General features: G+C 53.2%; 3 protein-coding genes across 5 annotated transcripts; all 3 read left to right on the top strand.

Moving 5' to 3' along the window:
* The first annotated feature begins 416 nt into the window (after positions 1-416).
* Naglu (N-acetyl-alpha-glucosaminidase) lies at positions 417-10,475 on the top strand. The gene is made up of 6 exons (XM_041643940.1): positions 417-796; positions 1,608-1,755; positions 3,880-4,026; positions 4,197-4,282; positions 6,356-6,612; positions 8,867-10,475. Exons 1-6 carry the CDS (start codon positions 420-422, stop codon positions 10,069-10,071), a joined length of 2,220 nt encoding a protein of 739 aa, XP_041499874.1. The 5' UTR covers positions 417-419; the 3' UTR covers positions 10,072-10,475.
* A 680-nt stretch (positions 10,476-11,155) lies between these two features.
* Positions 11,156-13,145, top strand: Hsd17b1 (hydroxysteroid 17-beta dehydrogenase 1). The gene is made up of 6 exons (XM_041643941.1): positions 11,156-11,283; positions 11,371-11,538; positions 11,685-11,864; positions 11,953-12,046; positions 12,384-12,558; positions 12,664-13,145. The coding sequence occupies exons 1-6, from the start codon at positions 11,187-11,189 to the stop codon at positions 12,982-12,984; spliced, it is 1,035 nt and encodes a 344-aa protein (XP_041499875.1). The 5' UTR covers positions 11,156-11,186; the 3' UTR covers positions 12,985-13,145.
* Positions 13,146-16,558: 3,413 nt separating this feature from the next.
* On the top strand, positions 16,559-20,746 carry Coasy (Coenzyme A synthase). 3 transcript variants are annotated; one of them, XM_041643964.1, is made up of 10 exons: positions 16,559-16,682; positions 17,072-17,779; positions 18,584-18,798; positions 18,987-19,118; positions 19,249-19,438; positions 19,521-19,585; positions 19,725-19,809; positions 19,927-20,024; positions 20,134-20,280; positions 20,371-20,746. In XM_041643964.1, the coding sequence occupies exons 2-10, from the start codon at positions 17,083-17,085 to the stop codon at positions 20,431-20,433; spliced, it is 1,692 nt and encodes a 563-aa protein (XP_041499898.1). In that variant the 5' UTR covers positions 16,559-16,682; positions 17,072-17,082; the 3' UTR covers positions 20,434-20,746. The 3 variants fall into 3 exon arrangements, with proteins under 3 accessions (XP_041499898.1, XP_041499900.1, XP_041499899.1); XM_041643966.1 differs by having other exon boundaries at positions 19,252-19,438; XM_041643965.1 differs by lacking the exon at positions 16,559-16,682 and adding an exon at positions 16,688-16,711.
* The last annotated feature ends 133 nt before the right edge of the window (positions 20,747-20,879 follow it).

The following is a 20,879-nucleotide window of genomic DNA, read 5'->3' on the forward strand; positions in this document are numbered from 1 at the left end:
TCCAACAGTAGCAGTGGCAGCGTCTGATAGGAATAAAATACATAGTTACTAGAGGAGGGGGTTGGAGATATGGCTTAGTGGTGGAGCACTTGGCTGGCTTCAGTTCTCATCACTTTTAAGGGTGTCTGGCTGGATGAAAGCGACTTGCAAAAGGAAGCGGGCTGCACCCGAAAGGGCTGGGGCATGTGCAGCGTCCCGTGTGGCCGCGGATGTTAATGGGGTCACGCGCCCTCTAGCCACGCGCGCGGTCAGCAGACACCTTAGGGTCTAGGTCCGGAAACCAAGTCTCCAGGCGGGTAGCTGGAGCCCAACCTTCAGGCCACGTGGCCCGAGGTCTGCAGCGGATTGGATGCGGGAAGCCCCGCCCCTGGCCCTGAGCTACGTATTGGTTGTGAGCGGTCTGCCGCAAAGTTGGCATCATGGAAGCAGCTGTGCTGGCCGTGGCTCTAGGGTTCCTATTCCTGGCCGGGGACTCAGTGGGTGACGAGGTTCGGGAGGCAGAGGCCGTACGGGAGCTGGTGGCCCGGTTGCTGGGACCCGGGCCAGCAGCCGATTTCTTAGTGTCCGTAGATCGCGCGCTGGCGGCTGAGTCCGGTCTGGACACCTACAGCCTGAGCGGTGGCGGCGGTGCGCCCGTGCGTGTGCGCGGCTCCACGGGAGTGGCGGCCGCCGCGGGGCTGCACCGCTACCTGCGCGACTTCTGCGGCTGCCAGGTGGCCTGGTCCGGCTCTCAGCTGCAACTGCCCCGGCCGCTGCCCGCTGTGCACGACGAGCTGACCGAGGCCACGCCCGACAGGTATCGACGCAGTAGGTCCCAACTGGCTGGGGCAGCGGCCTGTAGCCTCCGGGCACCCACCGTTGTTGAGGCCCACCACGCAAGGGTGGGGATAGCCGCAGTTACAGACTCCTAGAAGACGGAGAAGAAAGTGGGGTCCCACCACGGTGCCTTCAAATCTTAGCTCCTCTCTAATAGATGTCCATTCTTAAGCCAAGTCCCTTAGCTTCTAGGAGCCCCTGCTGCAAATAATGACGCCCGCCACCCTGTTGAGTTGATTGAGAGTCTGCGTGCGATGGTAGAATTTCAAAAACGTTCTCGTGATCCATGCATTCCATGCCCCTCCTTTGGCCTCTCTGACGATGCTGTGGAGTGACCGTTCCCGAAGCCCCAGGCCCTTATTCTAGCCCTTGGCACATTGTGTGGGCATGATGTGTTCGCGCAACCATCTACCCCATAAAACTGTAGGAACTGGGAATCCACTTCGGGACAGAGACCAATTTTGCCTTAAGGCACTGACATCCTAGGACACCCCCCTCCCACGATGCACAGTAGAGGGTCTGGACATTTTCAATGAAAATAAAGTTAATGTATCCACAATCGCTAAAGCTTACGGAGCCCCGAGAGAAGGTCCAGCACTAGGTGTTGGCTTTTACCTGGATGGATCTGGAATGAGCAGTAGAGGGGCCTCTTGGAAACCTGTGCCCATTGTCCTGTGTGTGTATGTGTGTTGGGGGTAGTATTCCAGAGCCAGGCTGCCTCTGAGGTGCTCCAGGGTGATGGGTGAGTGGGGCATCCCATATGTCCCCAATAATGTGCCCCCTACCTGCAGGTACCGCTATTACCAGAATGTGTGCACGCACAGCTACTCCTTCGTGTGGTGGGACTGGGCCCGTTGGGAGCAAGAGATTGACTGGATGGCGCTGAATGGCATCAACCTGGCTCTGGCTTGGAGTGGCCAGGAGGCCATCTGGCAGCGGGTTTGTGCCAACCTGGCCCCTCACGCTCTCCTGCCCGACTTACACACCCTCTGGCCCTGGGGGACTGAGGCTTCCCTGGGTGGGACAAACTGGGTGCTTACTGTAGGTGAGACTCCGGCAATCCATTGAAACAACTGGAAATGGTAGTACATGCCTGCAATCCCAGCGCTCAGGTAGAAGTGGGAGGATGAGAAATTCAAGATCTGGGTGGTGGTGGAGCACTCCTTTGATGGGAGGCAGAGGAAGATGGATTTCTGTGAGTTCAATACCAGCCAGGGCTACACAGAGAAACTGTCTCCAAAAAAAACAGGAGAAAAAAAAGGGGGGGGGGGAGGTTCAAGGTCATCTTCAGCTAGGTAGTGAGTTCGAAGAGTCTGGTGAGGGAGAGGCAAGGCTCCTCTACTTCATTAGTCTTGGCTAATTCCCTTCCCTTTGGCCAACCTTACTCAAAGACCCTCTTATTGCTTTCTGTTGCTATACTAAAACACCATGGCCAAAATCAACTAGGGAAGGAAGGAGCTCATTTGGTTTACACATCCAGCCATAGTTCATCATTGAGGGAAACCAAGGTAGAACTCCAGCCAGGTAGAAGGCAAGAACCAGGGAGGCGGAGGCCATGGAGGGACGCTGCTTATATTATTTTCTCAAGAACCATGGAGGCGGAGGCCATGGAGGGACACTGCTTATATTATTTTCTCAAGAACCATGGAGGTGGAGGCCATGGAGGGACACTGCTTATATTATTTTCTTAGTTTGCTTTCTTCTTCTTCTTTTTTTTTTTTTAAAGGAAGATCTTCCCTATGTTCAAGACTGTGAGGCACCAGGTGATGGTGGCACATGCCTTTAATCCCAGCACTCGGGAGGCAGAGGCAGGCGGATCTTTGTGAGTTTGAGGCCAGCCTGGTCTACAGAGTGAGTTCCAGGACAGGCTCTAAAGCTACAGAGAAACCCTGTCTCGAAAAAAACAAACAAACAAAAAACAAAAGCAAAAACAAAAACAAACAAACAAAAAGAAACTCTGAGGCAAGTTGCCTGGGTGTCTCCATACTGCCAGACCACAGCACAACATTTTTTTTTAAATATTTATCTATTTATTTTATGTATATGAGTGACCTGTCTTCAAGTACACCAGAAGAGGGCACCAGTTCTCATTACAGATGGTTGTGAGCCACCATGTGGTTGCTGGGAATTGAACTCTGGACTTCTGGAAGAACAGCCAGTGCTCTTAACCACCAACCCATTTCTCCAGCCCCAGTTTGCTTTCTTTTTTCTTTCTTTTTTTCTTTTCTTTTCTTTTCTTTTTTTTTTTTTTTGAGACAGGGTTTCTCTGTATAACAGTTCTGACTGTCCTGGAACTAGCTCTTGTAGACCAGGCTGGCCTCGAACTCACAGAGATCCACCTGCCTCTGCCTCCCGAGTGATGGGATTAAAGGTGTGCGCCACCACCGCCTGGCCCAGTTTGCTTTCTTATACACCCAGAATCACCTGCCTGTGAATGGCACTGCACACAACAGACTGGGTCTTTCCATATCAATCATCAGTCAAGAAAATGCCCTGCTGGACAGTGGTGGTGCACACCTTTAATTCCAGCACTCAAGAGGGAGGGAGGGAGGGAAGGAGGAAGGGAGGAAGAGGGAGAGAGAGGGAGGGAGAGGGAGGGAGAGAGAGGCAGATCTCTGTGAGTTCGAGGCTAGCCTGATCTACACAGTGAGTTCCAGGACAGGCTCCAAAGCCACAGAGAAACCCTGTCTCAAAAACAAACAAACAGAAAAGGAAATCCTGCACAGGATTGCCTACAGGCCAATCTGATGGGGATATTTTCTCAGTGGAGGTTTCTTCTTCCCAGATAACCCTAGCTTAAGTAAAGTTCACAAACAAAACAAAACAAAAAACTGGCAGAGAGACTCTCCATGGGTCACAAAGCCCCTTTAGGTCCTGTATCTTCACCCGTCCCACAAAGGTGTTATTTTTGTGGATTCTCCTACCCAGCAGGTCCATTTCTTCTGGACTGGAGCTCCCTGCAGGCTGGACTCCAGTTCGTATTATAGCAGCAGCACCCAGCGTAGAGAGGCTGATGAATGGAGAGTCATGTGTTTACAGGTGTGGGGGCTCTTCCTTCTGCAGGTATACCTGGCCTTGGGCCTGACCCAGTCAGAGATCGATGAATACTTCACCGGTCCGGCCTTCCTGGCCTGGGAACGCATGGGAAATCTGCACACCTGGGGTGGCCCCCTGCCCCGCTCCTGGCATCTCAAGCAAGTCTACCTGCAGGTAAGGAGTGGAGAAGGAAAAGGCAGAATAGGTGTTGGGTGGTCTCAGACCCAGGGATGGCAATGCTTAGCCCTCAGGCACTTAACTGGTCCACAGGGAACTTCCCTCCCTGAATAAGCAAGGGCCTCTCCCAGCAGAGGTCCTGGCACATTGACCTCTGTCCCTCTCAGCATCGGATCCTGGACCGGATGCGCTCCTTTGGCATGATCCCAGTGCTGCCTGCCTTCGCAGGACACGTCCCCAAGGCCATTACCAGGTGAGGCCTTCCTTATTCAACTCAAAGGGAAAAGGTTTGCCCTGAAAAGCATTATGTAATCACAAAAGCTCTGGACATTGGTGTCTCTTGACTCCTGGTTCTGCCATCGGCCATTGCCTGAACAGATGACTTGACGTCTCCGTGACTAAGTTTTCTTGCTTGTAAAATGGGTCCATTGCTGGGTAGGATGGGACACACTCTTCTGATCTTTGTATTCAGGAGACTGAGGTGGGGACACCACCAGTTCCAGGCCAGCCTGAACTACATAGAGAAACCCAGTCTTTCTATATGTAAATTTATACCCACGGGGGTCAGGGCCCACCGCTCTTGCTGAGGACCATGGTTCAGTTCCCAGCACTCACGTGGTAGTTCACAGCCATCTGTCTCTCCGGTTCCAGAGGATCTGATGACTTCAGGCGCTGCATACACCTGCATAAATGCAGATAAACACTCATGCACATAAAAGTCAATGAATCTTAAAGTATTCCCAAATGATTAGCATCAAACTTAGAAAGCTCACCAAGTTTAAAAGGTTTAGTTTATTTTATGTGTGTGGGTGTTTTGCCTGTGTGTGTGTCTGTGTGTGTGTGCGCGTACCACATTCATGCCTACTACTGGTGGAGAACAGGAGAGGGCATCAGATCCCCTAAGGCTGGAGTGACAGATGGCTGTGAACTTCCATGTAAGTGCTGGGAATCAAACCTGGTCCTCTGGAAGAGCAGCCAGTGTTTTGTTTTGGTTTTTGGTTTTTTGGGTTTTGTTTTTGTTTTTTTGTCTTTTGAGACGGTTTCTCTGTGTAGCTTTGGAGCTTGTCCTGGAACTCACTCTGTAGACCAGGCTGGCCTCGGATTCACAGAGATCCGCCTGTCTCTGCCTCCCCAGTGCTGGGATGTTGACAGGGATTTCTGTCCTACCCGGCCCTTCAGTCGTTCAGTCCCATAGAAAACACACAGAGGTCTACATTAATTATAAACTGATTGGCCTAGTAGCTCAGGCTTCTTATTAACTCTTATAACTTATATTAACCCATAATACTTGTCTGTGTTAACCACATGGTTTGGTATCTTTTTTGGCAAGACAGTCACATCTTGCTTCCTCTGTCTCTGGATCATGACTCCAGACTGACTTTCCTCTTCCCAGAATTCTCCTGTTCTCGTTGCCCCGCCTCTACTTCCAGCCTGGCTACTAGCCAATCAATATTTTATTAAACTAGTACAAGAAACAAATCTTTCCAGGGTAAAACCATTGTCCTACAGCACTGGGATTAAAGGCATCTGCCACCACCTCCTGGCACAGCCAGTGTTCTTAACTACTGAGATATCACTTCAGTCCCTAAGTTTAATTTAGTGTGTGTGTGTGTTGTTATTAATATTATTAATAGAAGAATATTTAAAGAAAAGGAATGAAAAGTTACTAACAGGTAGTTCCTGCAAACCTTGGGTACGTGTATACGAGCACAGAATGTCAGTAAGCTGCTGGTCTTGCCAGTGACCCAGGGGCTGTGTTGGTCTCTGCCCGTGTTTTGTACCCTGTCTTCTCTTCTGTGGTTGGACAGACCTTCGAGGTCTGGATGAGTCTCCTCCTTCGTAAAGCCTTGCCAACACCTCCTGGTGCCCCCATCATGCCTGGGAGCACCTGGCTCCCCTCACAGTCACCGAGTATGGGCTACCCCTTCTTCTTGCTCACCAAGCAGTTGGAACCTCCTTCTTCTCATTCAGTGAACATCTTCCCAGGTGTCTACAGATGTCAGACCCAGTCCCGTGCTGGGTCCTGGGGTTGCAGTGACAAAGGCACCCATGGCTCTGTCCCTATGGAGAAATGATTGGCAGAGGAAGATAGCAGAGCCTGTTTAGACAGGCTACTCTTGGGGATAGTGAGGAAGAACCGGGCGGATAAGCCTTAGAGGTGGAGGAAGTGTACCAGGCAAGGGATGTAGTGTATGGAAAGACATGGCATTGTGAGAAACTCAGACACATTCCAGAAAGCCACAGATGTGAGGCTGATGAGGGGTATAAGACCAAGCCAAACACTGCATCAGCCTCTGCCAACCCTGAGCCTCTTTTTCCCCCACAGGGTGTTCCCACAGGTCAACGTCACCCAGTTAGGCAGCTGGGGACACTTCAATTGCTCCTACTCGTGCTCCTTCCTTCTGGCTCCAGGGGACCCCGTATACCCCCTCATCGGGAGCCTCTTCCTGCGGGAGCTGACCAAAGAGTTTGGCACAGATCACATCTACGGGGCTGACACCTTCAACGAGATGCAGCCACCCTCTCCGGAGCCTTCCTACCTCACTGCAACCACTGCAGCTGTCTATGAGGCCATGATTGCAGGTATGGTGGATTGGAAGCCCCCTGGGACCTCAGGGAGAGGGGGTGGGTGGGAGGAGGACCTGTACCCTGGGGATGCCACACTTTCTAGCTCAACAGGCTTTTGTGCATATATGCCATGCTACTTACCCACTCTGGGGGCTGAGGTCTGGCTGATATTGGCAAGTGATTCTTTCCCTCCCGGGGTTTGTTGCTTCATCTAGTAGAGCAGGGTGCCTAGCTTTGTTAAAAAAAAAAAAAGCCATTGAACGAGATTTTTTTTTTTTTTTTTGGTTTTTCGAGACAGGGTTTCTCTGTGGTTTTGGAGCCTGTCCTGGAACTAGCTCTTGTAGACCAGGCTGGTCTCGAACTCACAGAGATCCGCCTGCCTCTGCCTCCCGAGTGCTGGGATTAAATAGGTGTGCGCCACCACCGCCCAGTTTATGAACGAGATTTTTAAGCTGGGTAATGGTGGTGCATGCCTTCAACCCCAGCACTTGGAAAGGCAGAAGAAGCTGGTGGATCTCTGAGTTCCAAGCCAGCCTGTTCTACAGAGCAAGTTCTAGGACAGCCAGGGCTACACAGAGAAACCCTGTCTTGAATGAGCAAACAAACAAATAAGTGAATAAAAATAAAAATATTTTAAGCCAGGCATGGTGGCACAGGCCTGTAACCGTAGTGCTTGGGAGGCAGAGGTGGGAGGATTGGGAGTTCAAGGCCAGCCTGGGCTACTTCAGAAGGGGGTGGTAGCAGCAGCGAGATGCTTTGATGAGTAAAGGCCTTCAAACCTAACAACCTGAAGTTGATGCATGAAACCCACACAAAGATGGAAGGAGAGAAGCAGCGCCACAAAGTTGTTCTGCGGCTTCCCCACGTGTGTGCACACATACACACCAGATACACGAACAACAGCAATAGCAGAGCTTTTATTTGGAGCTGGTCATGGTGGCGCACACTTTTAATTTTAGTATTCGGGAAGCAAAGGCAGGTGGATCCCTGAGTTGAGGCCAACCAGTACTACACAGTAAGTTCCAGGACAACCGGGCTGAGGTGGAAAGACCCTGTCTCAAAACCAAGCAACAGCAACAATAATTTATTTGTCTCCACCTCATTGTTGGGATCAGTTGTAAAGGCCAGAGGTTCTACATCCATCCTGTCCGACAGATATGAGGCCAAGACTTCTATCTACCACTTTCTACCACTTACAGAAGAGGAGGGGCCCAAGTGAGGGAGAGCTGTTTGTCATCATGATGGGTCATCCCGAAAGGCACACATTGGCTTATGCTTCTCCAGGCATGATCTGGAGCCAAAGGCCCAAGCCTCATTTTTTTTTTCTTTTTTCTTTTTTTTTCTGGGGGGGAGGGGAATGGTTTCGAGACAGGGTTTCTCTGTATAATAGCCCTGACTGCCCTGGGGAACTTGCTTTGTAGACCAGGCTGGCCTTGAACTCACAGAGATCGACCTGCCTCTGCCTCCCTGCCTCCCAAGTGCTGGGATTAAAAGTGTGCACCACCACGGCACTGGCTGTAGCTTTTCAACTAAGGAAAAAGTAAGGGGGGGGGGGGCTGGAGAGATGGCTCAGAGGTTAAGAGCATTGCCTGCTCTTCGAAAGGTCCTGAGTTCAATTCCCAGCAACCACATGGTGGCTCACAACCATCTATAATGCCCTCTTCTGGCCTGCAGGCATACAGACAGACATATTGTATACATAATAAATAAATATTTTTTAAAAAAATAAGGGGCATGCGGAAGTCACAGGACAGCTCGTAGGAGTCTGTTCTTTCCTTCTGTCTTGTGGGCTTGTGGATGGAACTCTGGGTGTCAGGTTTAACACTAAGAACCTTCCCTAGCAGGGCCGTCTCGCAGACCTGAGTCTCCACCTTTTTGTCTCACAGTGGAGATTAGGCATAAAACTTTAATCTTTTACTTATGAACCCTGGAGAAACATACTCCAACACTATCTTAACCCAAATACTTTCAGATATGAGGATTCTCAGGCCCAACCGCTGGGTTTCCTGATTGAGCAGGTCCAGAATTTGGGGCCCAAGCATCCGTGCCTTAAACTTTCTGGGTAGCTCTGATGTCCAAGAAGCTGGCTAAGTACTGTACAGGAGGAGGCAGGTTGGGGGAGGGGTCCGGGGGTGGCAGAACAGCAGGTGGATCAGACATGGGTGATGAGTGCCCTGTAACAATCGCCTTCTTTCTTCCTGGGCAGAATAGGGTCCACATCAGCCTCCTCATCTCTTTCTTTGCCCCCCTTGCTCCCCCCCCCCCACAGTGGACCCCGATGCTATGTGGCTGCTCCAAGGTTGGCTTTTCCAGCATCAGCCCCAGTTCTGGGGCCCTGCTCAGGTCAAGGCTGTGCTGGAGGCTGTGCCCCGAGGTCGTCTCCTGGTTCTGGACCTGTTTGCCGAGAGCCAGCCAGTTTACCTCCACACCGCCTCCTTCCACGGCCAGCCCTTCATCTGGTGCATGCTCCACAACTTTGGGGGCAACCATGGCCTGTTTGGAACCCTGGAGGCTGTGAACCAAGGCCCCAGGGCAGCCCGCCTCTTCCCCAACTCCACCATGGTTGGCACTGGCATAGTCCCTGAGGGCATTGGCCAGAATGAAGTGGTCTATGCTCTCATGGCCGAACTGGGCTGGCGCAAGGACCCTGTGCCAGATTTGGTGGCCTGGGTGAGTGGCTTTGCCAGTCGCCGATATGGGATCTCCCAACCGGATGTGGGGGCAGCCTGGAGACTCCTTCTTAGGAGTGTCTACAACTGCTCTGGGCAAACCTGCAGTGGGCACAATCGGAGCCCGCTGGTCAAGCGACCATCCCTACGGATGAATACCACCGTCTGGTACAACCGATCAGATGTATTTGAGGCTTGGCGACTGCTGTTGGCTGCGGCTCCCAACCTGACCGCCAGTCCAGCCTTCCGCTATGACCTGCTGGATGTCACCAGGCAAGCAGTGCAAGAGCTGGTCAGTCTGTGCTATGAGGAGGCCAGGACCGCCTACCTGAAGGGGGAGCTCGATCTCCTGCTCAGGGCTGGAGGCCTTCTGGCCTATAAGCTCCTGCCTGCCCTGGATGAGCTGCTGGCCAGTGACAGCCGCTTCCTGCTGGGCAGCTGGTTGGATCAGGCCCGGGCAGTGGCTGTGAGTGAAGCCGAGGCCCAGTTTTATGACCAAAACAGCCGCTACCAGCTGACCCTGTGGGGGCCTGAGGGTAACATTCTAGACTACGCCAATAAGCAGCTGGCGGGACTGGTGGCTGACTACTACCAGCCGCGCTGGGGTCTCTTCGTTGAAACTCTGGCTCAGAGCCTAGCCAGAGGAGTCCCCTTCCAACAGCACGAGTTTGAGAAGAATGTCTTCCCACTGGAGCAGGCCTTCGTTATCAATAGGAAGAGATACCCCAGTCAGCCCCAAGGGGACACTGTGGACCTAGCCAAGAAGATCTTCCTCAGATATCACCCCCAGGCAGGCTCTTTGTGACAGACAGATCCAGGGATCTGCTGGATCAGGTCTTCAAACCGAAAAAGTACAGTGTGATCCCTGAACCTGGGAGAAGGAGCAGCAGGGTCAGCCATGGCTGGGAGGGAAATGAGCTACTCTGGGCAGTCACCCTACATCTGGGGGCTAAAGTACTGTTTTCTGCTAACAATAAACCGCTGAACCAGCCTGGCTCTATTAACCGAGGTGCAGTACACTGCTGGTGGTGGGGAAGCTCAGCCGATCACGTCTGGCTAGGGTGTGGCCGCCTGGAGCCAGGTAGATAAAGCTGGAGATCCACGTGCGCTCGCTCTCTGCGTGTGCGTTCGCCTGACCAGTTTGGACATCGGAACTTTTACTCAGGTCGCGTGAGTTTCCCCGTTTTCAATTATTAAACTATGTCTGTTGTTTTGAGCTGGTCTGGTTATTTTAGCGTACCGGTCGGATACGCCTTCATCCTGGTATGTCTGGAAGGGCGTGGGTGTCCATGTGGAGCCTGGTGTGGGGGCATTTCTTCCCAGGCCTTACTTCAGCATCCCCGTTTTAACACTGGTCCCCTTAGAAGCTGTACTGCAGCAAGCTGGTAATCTTCTTGAGAGATGGTACACACCTGAAATAACAGCCCTGAAAAGGTAGAGGCTGGAGGGGTCAGAAGTTCAAGGGCAACCTGAGCTATATTATGAATTTGAAGGTGGCCTTGGGTACAAGATAGCCTGTCTCAAAAAAAAAAAAAAAGGCAGGTGGATGTAAGTTTGAGGCCAGCCTGGTCTACCTGGCAAGACCCTTGTCTCAAAAACAAGAAGTTCCTTGGGCAGAAGGTTCGTCCCTGTGGCCAGCTCTCCCTAGCACTGCTCAGTTTGCACCCGAGCACCCAGTTGGTACTTAGAGAGCCTCTCCTTTACCCTGACCTACTGAGCCAGCTTGGTGACACAACCACCTTTCCTCTGCTTTGTCCCACAGCAGGGTGGGGAGAGCCTGCCAGGGACCTGGCTCAGCCTTGAGATTGCTGGCAGACACAACAAGGGGCGGGGGCACTGGCACTGGAAAGAGTCAAGCAGAAACCCAGCCCCAGCCTGCCACTAGGACCCTTCCTGTTCCCAGCATCAGTGCCCTTGGCCATGGACCGTACAGTAGTGCTGATTACCGGCTGCTCCTCTGGAATTGGCCTGCACTTGGCTGTTCGTTTAGCTTCTGACCAGTCCCAGAGCTTCAAAGGTATAGGAGGGGACAGGCATGGAGGCCAGGGAAGAGCCCCCACAGGTAAGCAGGGTGATGAGTAATTTATCCCCTCCCAAATTTTAGTATATGCCACACTGAGGGACCTGAAGACTCAGGGACCACTGTTGGAGGCAGCCCGGGCTCGAGGATGCCCTCCTGGCTCCCTGGAGACGCTGGAATTGGATGTCAGGGATGCAAAATCTGTGGCTGCTGCCCAGGCTCGTGTGACCGAGGGTCGTGTGGACGTGCTGGGTGAGCCAACCGAAATACATGTAATAGGCTTTTACCCAGTGTTCAACCAGACCGGGAAGTACCGAGTTCAGGGAACATGGGAGAACAAGCTGGGGGTGGGAAAGAGCCATGCATGAACAAGCGGTGTCTGTTCTCTCTCCCTCCAGTGTGTAATGCCGGCCGGGGCCTATTCGGGCCGCTGGAGGCGCATGAGCTGGACGCGGTGGGTGCTGTGCTGGACGTGAATGTGGTTGGGACAGTTCGGATGCTGCAGGCCTTTCTGCCGGACATGAAGAGGCGCCACTCCGGGCGTGTGTTAGTGACTGCGAGTGTAGGAGGCTTGATGGGTGAGCAAAAGGGACAGAGTCAGTAAGTAAGGGGTACTGAGCAAGGCGAGGAGCGCCAGGGCCTCTGCAACCTTGACTCCCCTCCTAGGGTTGCCGTTCCACGAAGTTTACTGCGCCAGCAAGTTTGCGCTCGAGGGTTTGTGCGAGAGTCTAGCGATCCTGCTGCCGCTCTTTGGAATCCAGTGAGTCACCAGCCTTCCACAATCTTCTGAAGTTTGGGAACCCCAAACTTGAAGACATTCTTGGGCAATGCCTCTGGCCCTCCTTTTCCAGCTCACATTGTGTGCTGGATGCTATGCAGAGAGCTTGGCACGGGTTATCTCACTTCACAAGCCTCCCTAGCTTTAAGGCATGTTGGGATGGGTAAAACAGAGCGAGTAGGTGACTAGACTCCAGAGCGCTCTGGTAATACCAGCATCTGTCACCTGGGCACAGTCCCTCTCAGTGCCCTCCCTTTGTGGAGCTAAGGTTAGGCTTGTGGTCACAGGCAATAACCAGTCACTGCTGTTGCCCCTGCAGCGTGAGCCTCATCGAGTGCGGGCCAGTGCACACAGCCTTCTTTGAGAAGCTAGAGGGTGGTCCCGGCGGGGCTCTGGAGCGTGCAGATGCCCAGACCCGCCACCTCTTCACGCATTACCAGCGTAGCTATGAGCAAGCTCTGAGCGAGGCACAGGACCCAGAGGAAGTGACAGAGGTGGGTGCAAACGGGACCTCCTCCGGGCACAGTCTCCGGGTGGGGCGTGGCGGTGCACCCCCCCAGTGGTTCCCCCACAGACCGGTGCTGCTCTTCCCGCCGCAGCTCTTTCTGACCGCGCTGCGAGCCCCGCGGCCAGCCCTGCGTTACTTCTCCACCCACCGCTTCCTGCCCCTGACTCGGTTGCGCACAGAGGATCCCAGCGGCAACAGCTACGTCGCTGCCATGCACCGCGAGGCCTTCGCTGACCACCAGGCGCAGGAAGGCTCCGAGACAGGGGCCAGAGTCCCGGGGGACCTGGACGCGGCCTCCAGCGCCCTCGTTTGCCTCTCTGGGAGCACGACCCCTCAGGTGGCATCTGAATTGTGCTGGCCTGCATTGGATAAGCCGGGTCAGAACAAACCATGCTACCAGCAAAAGAACTAAACCAGAGTCTCCTTTTCTTATTTTAGAATTTGTTTTCTCTTTGATGGGGTCTCACTATGTAGCCCTGACTGGCCTCTAACTCATAGAGATCCGCTTGCCTCTGCCTCCTGAGGGTTGGAATCAAAGGCCTGTGCAACCATGCCCTTCTCAGAATCATTTTAAATAGTGCAAACTTTCTCATGGGTCAAGATTGAGGGCTAATATATATAGTCCGAGGTTCTAGGTTAAGGGTTTTTTTTTCTTCCAATAAATTTATTATTATTGTTCATGATGTGGATGGGGACACAATCAACCATGGCACAGAGTGCAGAGGTCAGGGGACTTTGTTCTCTCCCCCACCATGGACTCCAGGTCTTCAGGCTTGAACGGGAAATGCCTTTAACTGATGAGCCAGCAAGTTGGGGGAGGTTTTAACTGTCTGCGATGACTGGGATCAGCCCAATTGTTGTCGAATTGGTGTCTCACGTCGCCCAGGGTGGCCTTGAACCAGCTGTGTAGCTGAGGATGACTGACATTTCTGATCCTCCCGAGTGTTGGGTGTACAGGCCTGAGCCGCCAGGCTGGACTTCCTAGTGTGATTTCTTTAAATGCATCCTGAGAGCAGCGAGTATACAGAAAGAGCCAGCGCTAATGCCAGCACTATATAGGTGAACGCAGGAGGATTCAGCCAATCTGGGCTGCTAGAGAGCCCAAGGGGGGGAGGTACAGAGGTAGCTGGGGGCGGGGTTAGGAGCACTGGCTGCTGTTCAATTGGGCATAGCCTGGGTTCAGTTCTTGGAACCCATATGGAGGCTCACAACTGTCTGTAACTCCAATTCTAGGGGATCCTATCCCCTCTTCTGGCCCCAGTTGGCACCAGCCATGCATGTGGTACACAGACAAAACACTTATATACATAAAATACTACAGCTACTAAAAACCTAGTGAGTAGCACTGCTGTAGTCTCAGAATCCGAGAGGTAAAGGCAAGAGGGTCCGAAACTCACGATCATCCATCCACTGAGTAGTAAATTCAAGGCCAACCTGGGATATGAGGGGCCCTGTCTCAAAAAGAACAAGCCAAGGCATTCTGGGAGGCGGAGGGAGGTCAGCCTGATCTACATAATAAATTCCAGACCAGCCAGTGCTACATAGTTAAAACCCTGTCTCAACAACAACAATAACAAAAGGGTGTTGGGGGTGGGGGAATTGTATCTGCTTAAAACACCCTTGGCTGGGCTGGGAGTCTAGCTCAGAGGACTGAGCTTGCTTCAGAAGGCAGAGTTTGATCCCTCAGAGTTTGAGGGTAGAAGATACTTTGTGCCACCTCCATCTGAGTAAAATCTAATGTTTTACCCTAAGTCCTCAAGACTTTCTATTATGTCCCTGTATCTTTTGGCTTGTGCTTGTGTCTATGTGTGTTCCCATGTATGTGGGCAGGTGTGTATACAGATATATGTGTGTGTGTCCACAGTTGAAGTCAGGAGTCTGTTTACTGGTGCAGGGTCTCACTGATTCCAGCTTGTCTAGACTAGCAGTTTGCCCCTAAGAGCCCTAGATCTCTTAGTCCCCAATGCTGGCATTACAGGAGGACATCAAGGAAACACTTTATTATTTTTTAAAATTTATTAAATATTTTCACTTCCTCCCATCCTCCCATTTCCCTCCCCCTCCCCTTCCCTCTCCAAGGAAACACTTTTATATGCATCTGGAGATCTGAACTTGAGTCCTTTGGGCTTTATCCATGATTCATCTTTCCAGTTCTTGTATCCTTTGTGACCTCACATGCCACCTTCTTCATCCGTGCACACTTCTGCTCTCCTGGCCCCCTAATACCTTCATTGACACTTGTCCCCATGTCCATCCCCCCCTCCGAGTCGGGGTCTCTCTGTGTTGTCCTGACTATCCTGGAAATTACTCTGTAGACCAGTTTGGCTTCGAACTCAGAGATCTATCTGCCTGCCTCTGCCTCCAGAGTGCTGGGATTAAAGGCCAGTGCATCACCATCCAGCTACAATTTTTCTCTTTTCTTTCTTTTTTGGTTTTTCTGTAGCTTTAGAGCTTGTCCTGGAACTAGCTGGCCTCAAACTCACAAAGATCCGCCTGCCTCTGCCTCCCCTCCCGAGTGCTGGGATTAAAGGTGTGCACCACCACCGCCAGGTAACTAGCCATCTTTTTTTTTTTTAAATATTTATTTTGTATACAATATTCTGTCTGTGTGTATGTCTGCAGGCCAGAAGAGGGCACCAGACCTCATTACAGATGGTTGTGAGCCACCATGTGGTTGCTGGGAATTGAACTCAGGACCTTTGGAAGAGCAGGCACTGCTCTTAACCACTGAGCCATCTCTCCAGCCCCAACTTGGAATCTTTTAACTGGTCCACTTTCCCCTGATCTCTGATTGTATTTTCTTTAGATCTCTGCTATTTCCCTGGGCCACCTTGCCAAAAAAGTATCCCTTCCCCTCCAGTATAGTTCCTTCCCTCTGTTTTAGTTCTTTTTATTGTCTCAGCAACACTGGGTGTATTCTGGATTTATTGTTTATCCATCCTAGGACACACACGAATCCACTTCAGCGACTTTTGTTCTCTGTTCTGTCTTTATGCCTAGGACAGTGCACCAAATAGACACTTACCTAATGAAAGCAATGCTTTGTCAGCGACACAGCGAGATGCTGTCTCAAAACAAACAAGCAAATAAAAAACGTAACTGTGCCCAATGTTAAGAGTGACACTTCCCCAACCATCGGCTCCTTAGACTCCCATCTCTGAAATCCAGTTTTAACTCCTCCTGCAAGAAGGAGTTAACAGATTCGTTACTTTATAAGGCCAGATTTCTGGACCACTGCACACATTACAGGTCCTACAGCTCCTACCACGTTCACAGCCTTGCTTTGTAACTCAGGCTGATTTTGAACTTGCAGCGATCCTTCTGGGATCAAAGCTGGGATCGCAGATCAACGCTAGGCTCTTTTAGGAATCTTGAGGCTGGGTTGCTCTCCTTTTTGCGATCTCCGTGGATGATTTACCTGAGATGTTTTCTGTTTACATCTGGCTTCCCCTCCACACTCTTGACTACCAACTCGACTCTCTAGCCCTCATGGTTTTCCAGCCCTCGTTAACTTCGCCGGGTATCCTCACCCCTAGGTCTCCCTTTTCCCAGGTCAAAGATTGCCCCCGCAGCGTTACTGACCTAACAGCAGAGATCGCTTTCTTGCCTCTCCCTGCAAACGAGAGTTCTAGGAAGCCACGAGACCCGCCCCCAAGTGTTCCAAAACACTCAAAAGCCCCGTTTCCCTTATGTGAAATGGATGTCCAGCAACATCCCTGGGAACGCTGGCCCGGAGCAAGCACAGCAACGCGACCCCACTCTCCCTGTCTCTCTCATTGAGAAGGGACGCTGGGAGGGGTCCTGGCTTTGTCACGGTCTCTTAGCAAGCTAAGGGAAGCAAAGGTCAACGGGAATCCGCAAAACGGGCTTTGCAGCTCGCTCTGCCCGCTTCCTGCCAGTTCCAAGAGAATCCGGTGCCAGGGTTCCGCGCAACCCCGAAGCCTCTGCGCCCAGCCCCGCCCCGACGCGCCCCTCCCCAGAGGTCTTCTCGAGAATTCTGCCACAACCTCGGAGTTGCACCGTTTGACTGCTTCGGGTTCCCGTAGCTCCGCGCTCTGAGATCTGAGGGTAGTGCTTCCGGGCCGCAGCCTAGGACGCCTCCGCGGCGGTGTAAGTAGAAGCAGAATCCCAAGAACTCAGTGAGTAGGGAAGCGGCCCGAGCCACAGCGTCCCCTCTAGTCCCCGTATTCGAGTCTTCGCAGATGCCGGTTCAGTTTAACCAGAGGGACTAGGATTCCTGAAGCCCCAGCCCCCATGACTCAGGGGTTCCCGGCCGGTTCCCCCTGCCAGGATTCCAGTTTCTATCAGCGAACGGTCCCCAGCCCTGCTCCAGGTCCCTCCTGCATCCGAGTTCCCCTGCAGCCCTCGTCAGCGAACGGTCCCCAGCCCTGCTCAAGGTCCCTAGCCCTGCTCAAGGTCCCTCCTCCTGCATCCGAGTTCCCCTGCAGCCCTCGTCCTCAGCCCAGCTAGTCACTCTCGCTTCGTCTCCCTGTCTGCAGGCCTGGGCAGCATGGCCGTATTCCGCTCTGGCCTCCTGGTGCTGACAACGCCGCTGGCCACCCTGGCCCCACGCCTGCCGCCCATTCTGACCTCGGCGGCCCGCCTGGTCAATCACACCCTCTATGTGCACCTGCAACCGGGCATGGACCTGGGGGGCCCCGCCCAGCCCCAGGCCAGCCCTGTGCAGGCCACTTTTGAAGTTCTGGATTTCATCACGCACCTCTACAGCGGCGCCGACCTGCTCAGGCACCTGGACGTCAGAATTCTACTGACCAATATCCAGACCAAGAGCAGTTTCCTCCCTGTTCTGCCCTCGGTCCAGAATCTGGCCCACCCTCCAGAAGTAATACTTACGGACTTCCAGACCCTGGATGGGAGCCAGTACAACCCTGTTAAACAACAGCTAGAGCGCTATGCCACCAGTTGTTACAGCTGCAGTTCGCAGTTGTCCTCTATCTTGCTGTACCCGGATTATGGAACTGGAGAGCTGCCTGTGGAGTCCCCGGATGTCCCCTTACCCTCCACCATAAGGCCAGCTTCCCCGGTTGCCAGATCTCCAAAGCAGCCTGTGCGTGGCTACCACCGTGGGGCCGTGGGTGGCACTTTTGACCGCTTGCACAATGCCCACAAAGTGTTGCTCAGTGTTGCATGTGTACTGGCCCAGGAGCAGCTTGTGGTGGGAGTAGCAGACAAAGATCTGTTGAAGAGTGAGTGGACCCCGGAATAGGGCAATGGAGGACACCCGTTAAATTTTTTTTTTTTTTTTTTTTTTGGTTTTTCGAGACAGGGTTTCTCTGTAGCTTTGGAGCCTGTCCTGGCACTAGCTCTTGTAGACCAGGCTGGCCTCGAACTTACAGAGATCCGCCTGCCTCTGCCTCCCAAGTGCTGGGATTAAAGGTGTGCGCCACCAACGCCCGGCCCCGTTAAATTTTCTTGGCTCCCCCCCAGTGCCAAGATCAAGGAAGGGTAGGGCCACCTCTCACCCTTCCAAAATGCCACAACACCTGGCACTGTTACTGCTCTGGGACTTCTGATGAATACATGTGGCATTCTTAGTGTGCGGTTCAGTCATCTTTACTGAAGTCAGAACTCCCCAGATGGGAACCAAGGAATTTGCCCTTTATGGTTCTCCTAGTGATCAGCTCTGAAACACTGAAAATGTTTGGGAGATGAGTTTAGGTGACCTAGTGGTGCCACGGACAGCGAGGGGGCGCTAAGAGTGGGTAGCTCTCGGAGTTCCCCACCTAGCTGATACCTACTGGCACCGCTTCGTCTCTGTGGTCATTTCTTGGTGGCCCGTTTTCTGGGTACATGCCAGCCCCTGCAGTGTCTGTGCTGCTTGTTTGTTTCCTCCCCTTTGTCCCCCTCCCCCCAAACTCCCAGTTTCACCCTTTCTCGCTGCCACTGCTTGGGGATATCTCAGTGCCTAGGGGCATTCTTCCCCAAGTGTGCCCGTGCATCTGTCTGCCTCAATGGGAAGATCTCACGGTTGCTCTCGGCTCCTTCTCCAGGCAAGGTACTCCCTGAGCTGCTCCAGCCTTATGCAGAGCGTGTGGACCATCTGAGTGAGTTCCTGGTGGACGTCAAGCCCTCCCTGACTTTTGATATCGTCCCCCTGCTGGACCCTTATGGGCCTGCTGGGTCTGACCCCACCTTGGAGTTCCTGGTGGTCAGCGAGGAGACCTACCGTGGGGGGATGGCCGTCAACCGCTTCCGCCTTGAGAATGTAACCCCTGAAGGAGACTGGCAGAGGGAATGGGACGGGAAGGCCTGTTGGAAGTACTGTGGCCCCAGGGCCAGGAAGGGAGGGTTCGGGGTGGAGGAAGCCGGAAGGATCTTGCCTGTGGAGGTGGAGGAAGAGGGCAGCTGGGGCCTCCAGAGTCTCGTCTTTTCTCTTACCCCGCCTCACCTCAGGGCAAGGAGGAACTTGCCTTATACCAGATCCAGCTGCTGAAGGACCAAAGTCACAGTGAAAACGAAGAGGATAAGGTCAGCTCCTCCAGCTTCCGGCAGCGGATTCTGGGAAACCTGCTTCAGGCTCCAAACGTAAGTCTGCCTTCCCTAACTCCTCACCGAATGTGCATGTTGGAAAGGCTGGAGGGTAGAAACAGGCCGTCCGTGGGAAGTGGGAGCCTGAACTCCCTGGTAACTGAGGTTCCCGCTTACCTGTCTGCAGCAGAGGCCAGAGATCCCGTCAGGGCTCTATGTGCTCGGGCTGACGGGCATCAGCGGCTCTGGGAAAAGCTCAGTAGCCCAGCGGTTGAAGAAACTGGGTGCATATGTCATTGACAGTGACCATCTGGGCCATCGGGCCTATGCTCCTGGGGGCCCTGCCTACCAGCCTGTGGTGGAGGCCTTTGGAACAGGTACTGGCTGTGGAGGGGTGGAGGTGGACGAAGGTAAGAAGATGGGCCGGCCTCTGTACTTAGCCGTCTTTCTGTCACCCAGATATTCTCCATAAAGATGGCACCATCAATAGGAAGATCCTGGGCAGCCGGGTGTTCGGCAACAAGGTAAACACGCAGCTGCTGCCAACCGGCGGAACCCTCGGTTCCCGAATCTGGCACAGGAAGTCTGTTTCTGCTCATCTGCTCCCAGCCCCCACCTCCTCAGGGACGCTAACCTCTGCCCGCTCTCTGTCCCCCTCCCCAGAAGCAGCTGAAGATCCTCACAGATATTATGTGGCCAGTTATCGCGAAGCTGGCTCGAGAAGAGATGGATTTGGCTGTGGCTCAGGGTGAGTGGGCGGGATGACGGTAGCGGCCAGAGTGGGGAAATTACGTGGAGTCTTCTGTGGCCCCATGCGGTAGCAAGTGTCAAGGTGCTGCTGGCAGTGACTAGGGCTTCCCCACAGGAAAGACGGTATGTGTGATTGATGCCGCCATGCTGCTGGAAGCCGGCTGGCAGAATATGGTACACGAGGTGTGGACCATTGTCATCCCCGAGACCGAGGTATCTGGACCCCACTCTACCCCGTCTGAGCTCACTGCAGGTAGTCTCCTGCTGTGATCCAGTAGACTGAGCTGAGGTCCTTCCTGATCGGTGTGCCCTCTGTGCCCAGGCTGTACGACGCATTGTAGAGAGGGATGGACTGAGCGAAGAAGCTGCTCAAAGCCGGCTGCAGAGCCAGATGAGCGGGCAGCAGCTGGTGGAGCAGAGCCATGTGGTTCTGAGCACCTTGTGGGACCCACGTGTCACGCAGCGACAGGTTGGTGCAAAGGGAAGTTGTGGGGAGGGAAGGTCCAGTGGTCATCCTCCTGACCCCGTCTTTTCTTCTACCATTCTGGACTGGCCAAAGGTGGAAAAAGCCTGGACTCTTCTACAGAAGCGCCTCCCTAAGACCCATCAGACCAAGAACTGACAGCGAATTTTCTGTGGCACCAAACTGCCCCCCCCCCCAGACTAACATCCAGTGGTGAGGAGGAGTGGGGGCCTCCATGTTCGCCCTATGGCAGGCTTAAGAGGCTTCTAGCTTAGCTGTGCAGGACACAGAGAGAAGCCTGGAAGTCTGCCTAGATGCTGGAATTTGGCCAGCAGGACATAGCTAAATGGGGGAGCAGTCCCCTCTAGGGTTCTGTTCCCTCTTCAGTGGCGGATGTGTGATGTCTGCCCACTGTTGATGGGTCGTGCTGAAACACTGGACCCAGTCACCGAATTAAAGCTGTTTCCAATGCTGCCTGTGTGGTTTCTCCTTCCTGCTGCAGTGCCTCTAGGTATCTTTGGATATTTAAGCTCCAAATTCAGGGGCAAGGCCTGAGCTGGAAGCCAGGGATTGTTGAGCGCAGCCTTTGAGGCCTATCAGTGACG

The sequence above is a fragment of the Microtus oregoni genome, unplaced genomic scaffold (assembly GCF_018167655.1).
Source record: "Microtus oregoni isolate MIOR12 unplaced genomic scaffold, Mior012 000091F_ref0000469, whole genome shotgun sequence".
In the NCBI taxonomy this organism is placed as follows: domain Eukaryota; kingdom Metazoa; phylum Chordata; class Mammalia; order Rodentia; family Cricetidae; genus Microtus; species Microtus oregoni.

What these genes read in the sequence shown, in the direction of transcription:
- Hsd17b1 (XM_041643941.1), top strand. Translation starts at nt 11,187, where the DNA reads ATGGACCGTACAGTAGTGCTGATTACCGGCTGCTCCTCTGGAATTGGC. An exon ending in CCAGTCCCAGAGCTTCAAAG is followed by an intron (nt 11,284 to 11,370) that starts GTATAGGAGGGG and finishes CCCAAATTTTAG; the next exon opens with TATATGCCACACTGAGGGAC. An exon ending in ACCCAGAGGAAGTGACAGAG is followed by an intron (nt 12,559 to 12,663) that starts GTGGGTGCAAAC and finishes TTCCCGCCGCAG; the next exon opens with CTCTTTCTGACCGCGCTGCG.
- Coasy (XM_041643964.1), top strand. Translation starts at nt 17,083, where the DNA reads ATGGCCGTATTCCGCTCTGGCCTCCTGGTGCTGACAACGCCGCTGGCC. An exon ending in ACCGCTTCCGCCTTGAGAAT is followed by an intron (nt 18,799 to 18,986) that starts GTAACCCCTGAA and finishes GCCTCACCTCAG; the next exon opens with GGCAAGGAGGAACTTGCCTT. An exon ending in TTGTCATCCCCGAGACCGAG is followed by an intron (nt 20,025 to 20,133) that starts GTATCTGGACCC and finishes CTCTGTGCCCAG; the next exon opens with GCTGTACGACGCATTGTAGA.
- Naglu (XM_041643940.1), top strand. Translation starts at nt 420, where the DNA reads ATGGAAGCAGCTGTGCTGGCCGTGGCTCTAGGGTTCCTATTCCTGGCC. An exon ending in TCAAGCAAGTCTACCTGCAG is followed by an intron (nt 4,027 to 4,196) that starts GTAAGGAGTGGA and finishes TGTCCCTCTCAG; the next exon opens with CATCGGATCCTGGACCGGAT. An exon ending in GTCCCCAAGGCCATTACCAG is followed by an intron (nt 4,283 to 6,355) that starts GTGAGGCCTTCC and finishes TTTCCCCCACAG; the next exon opens with GGTGTTCCCACAGGTCAACG.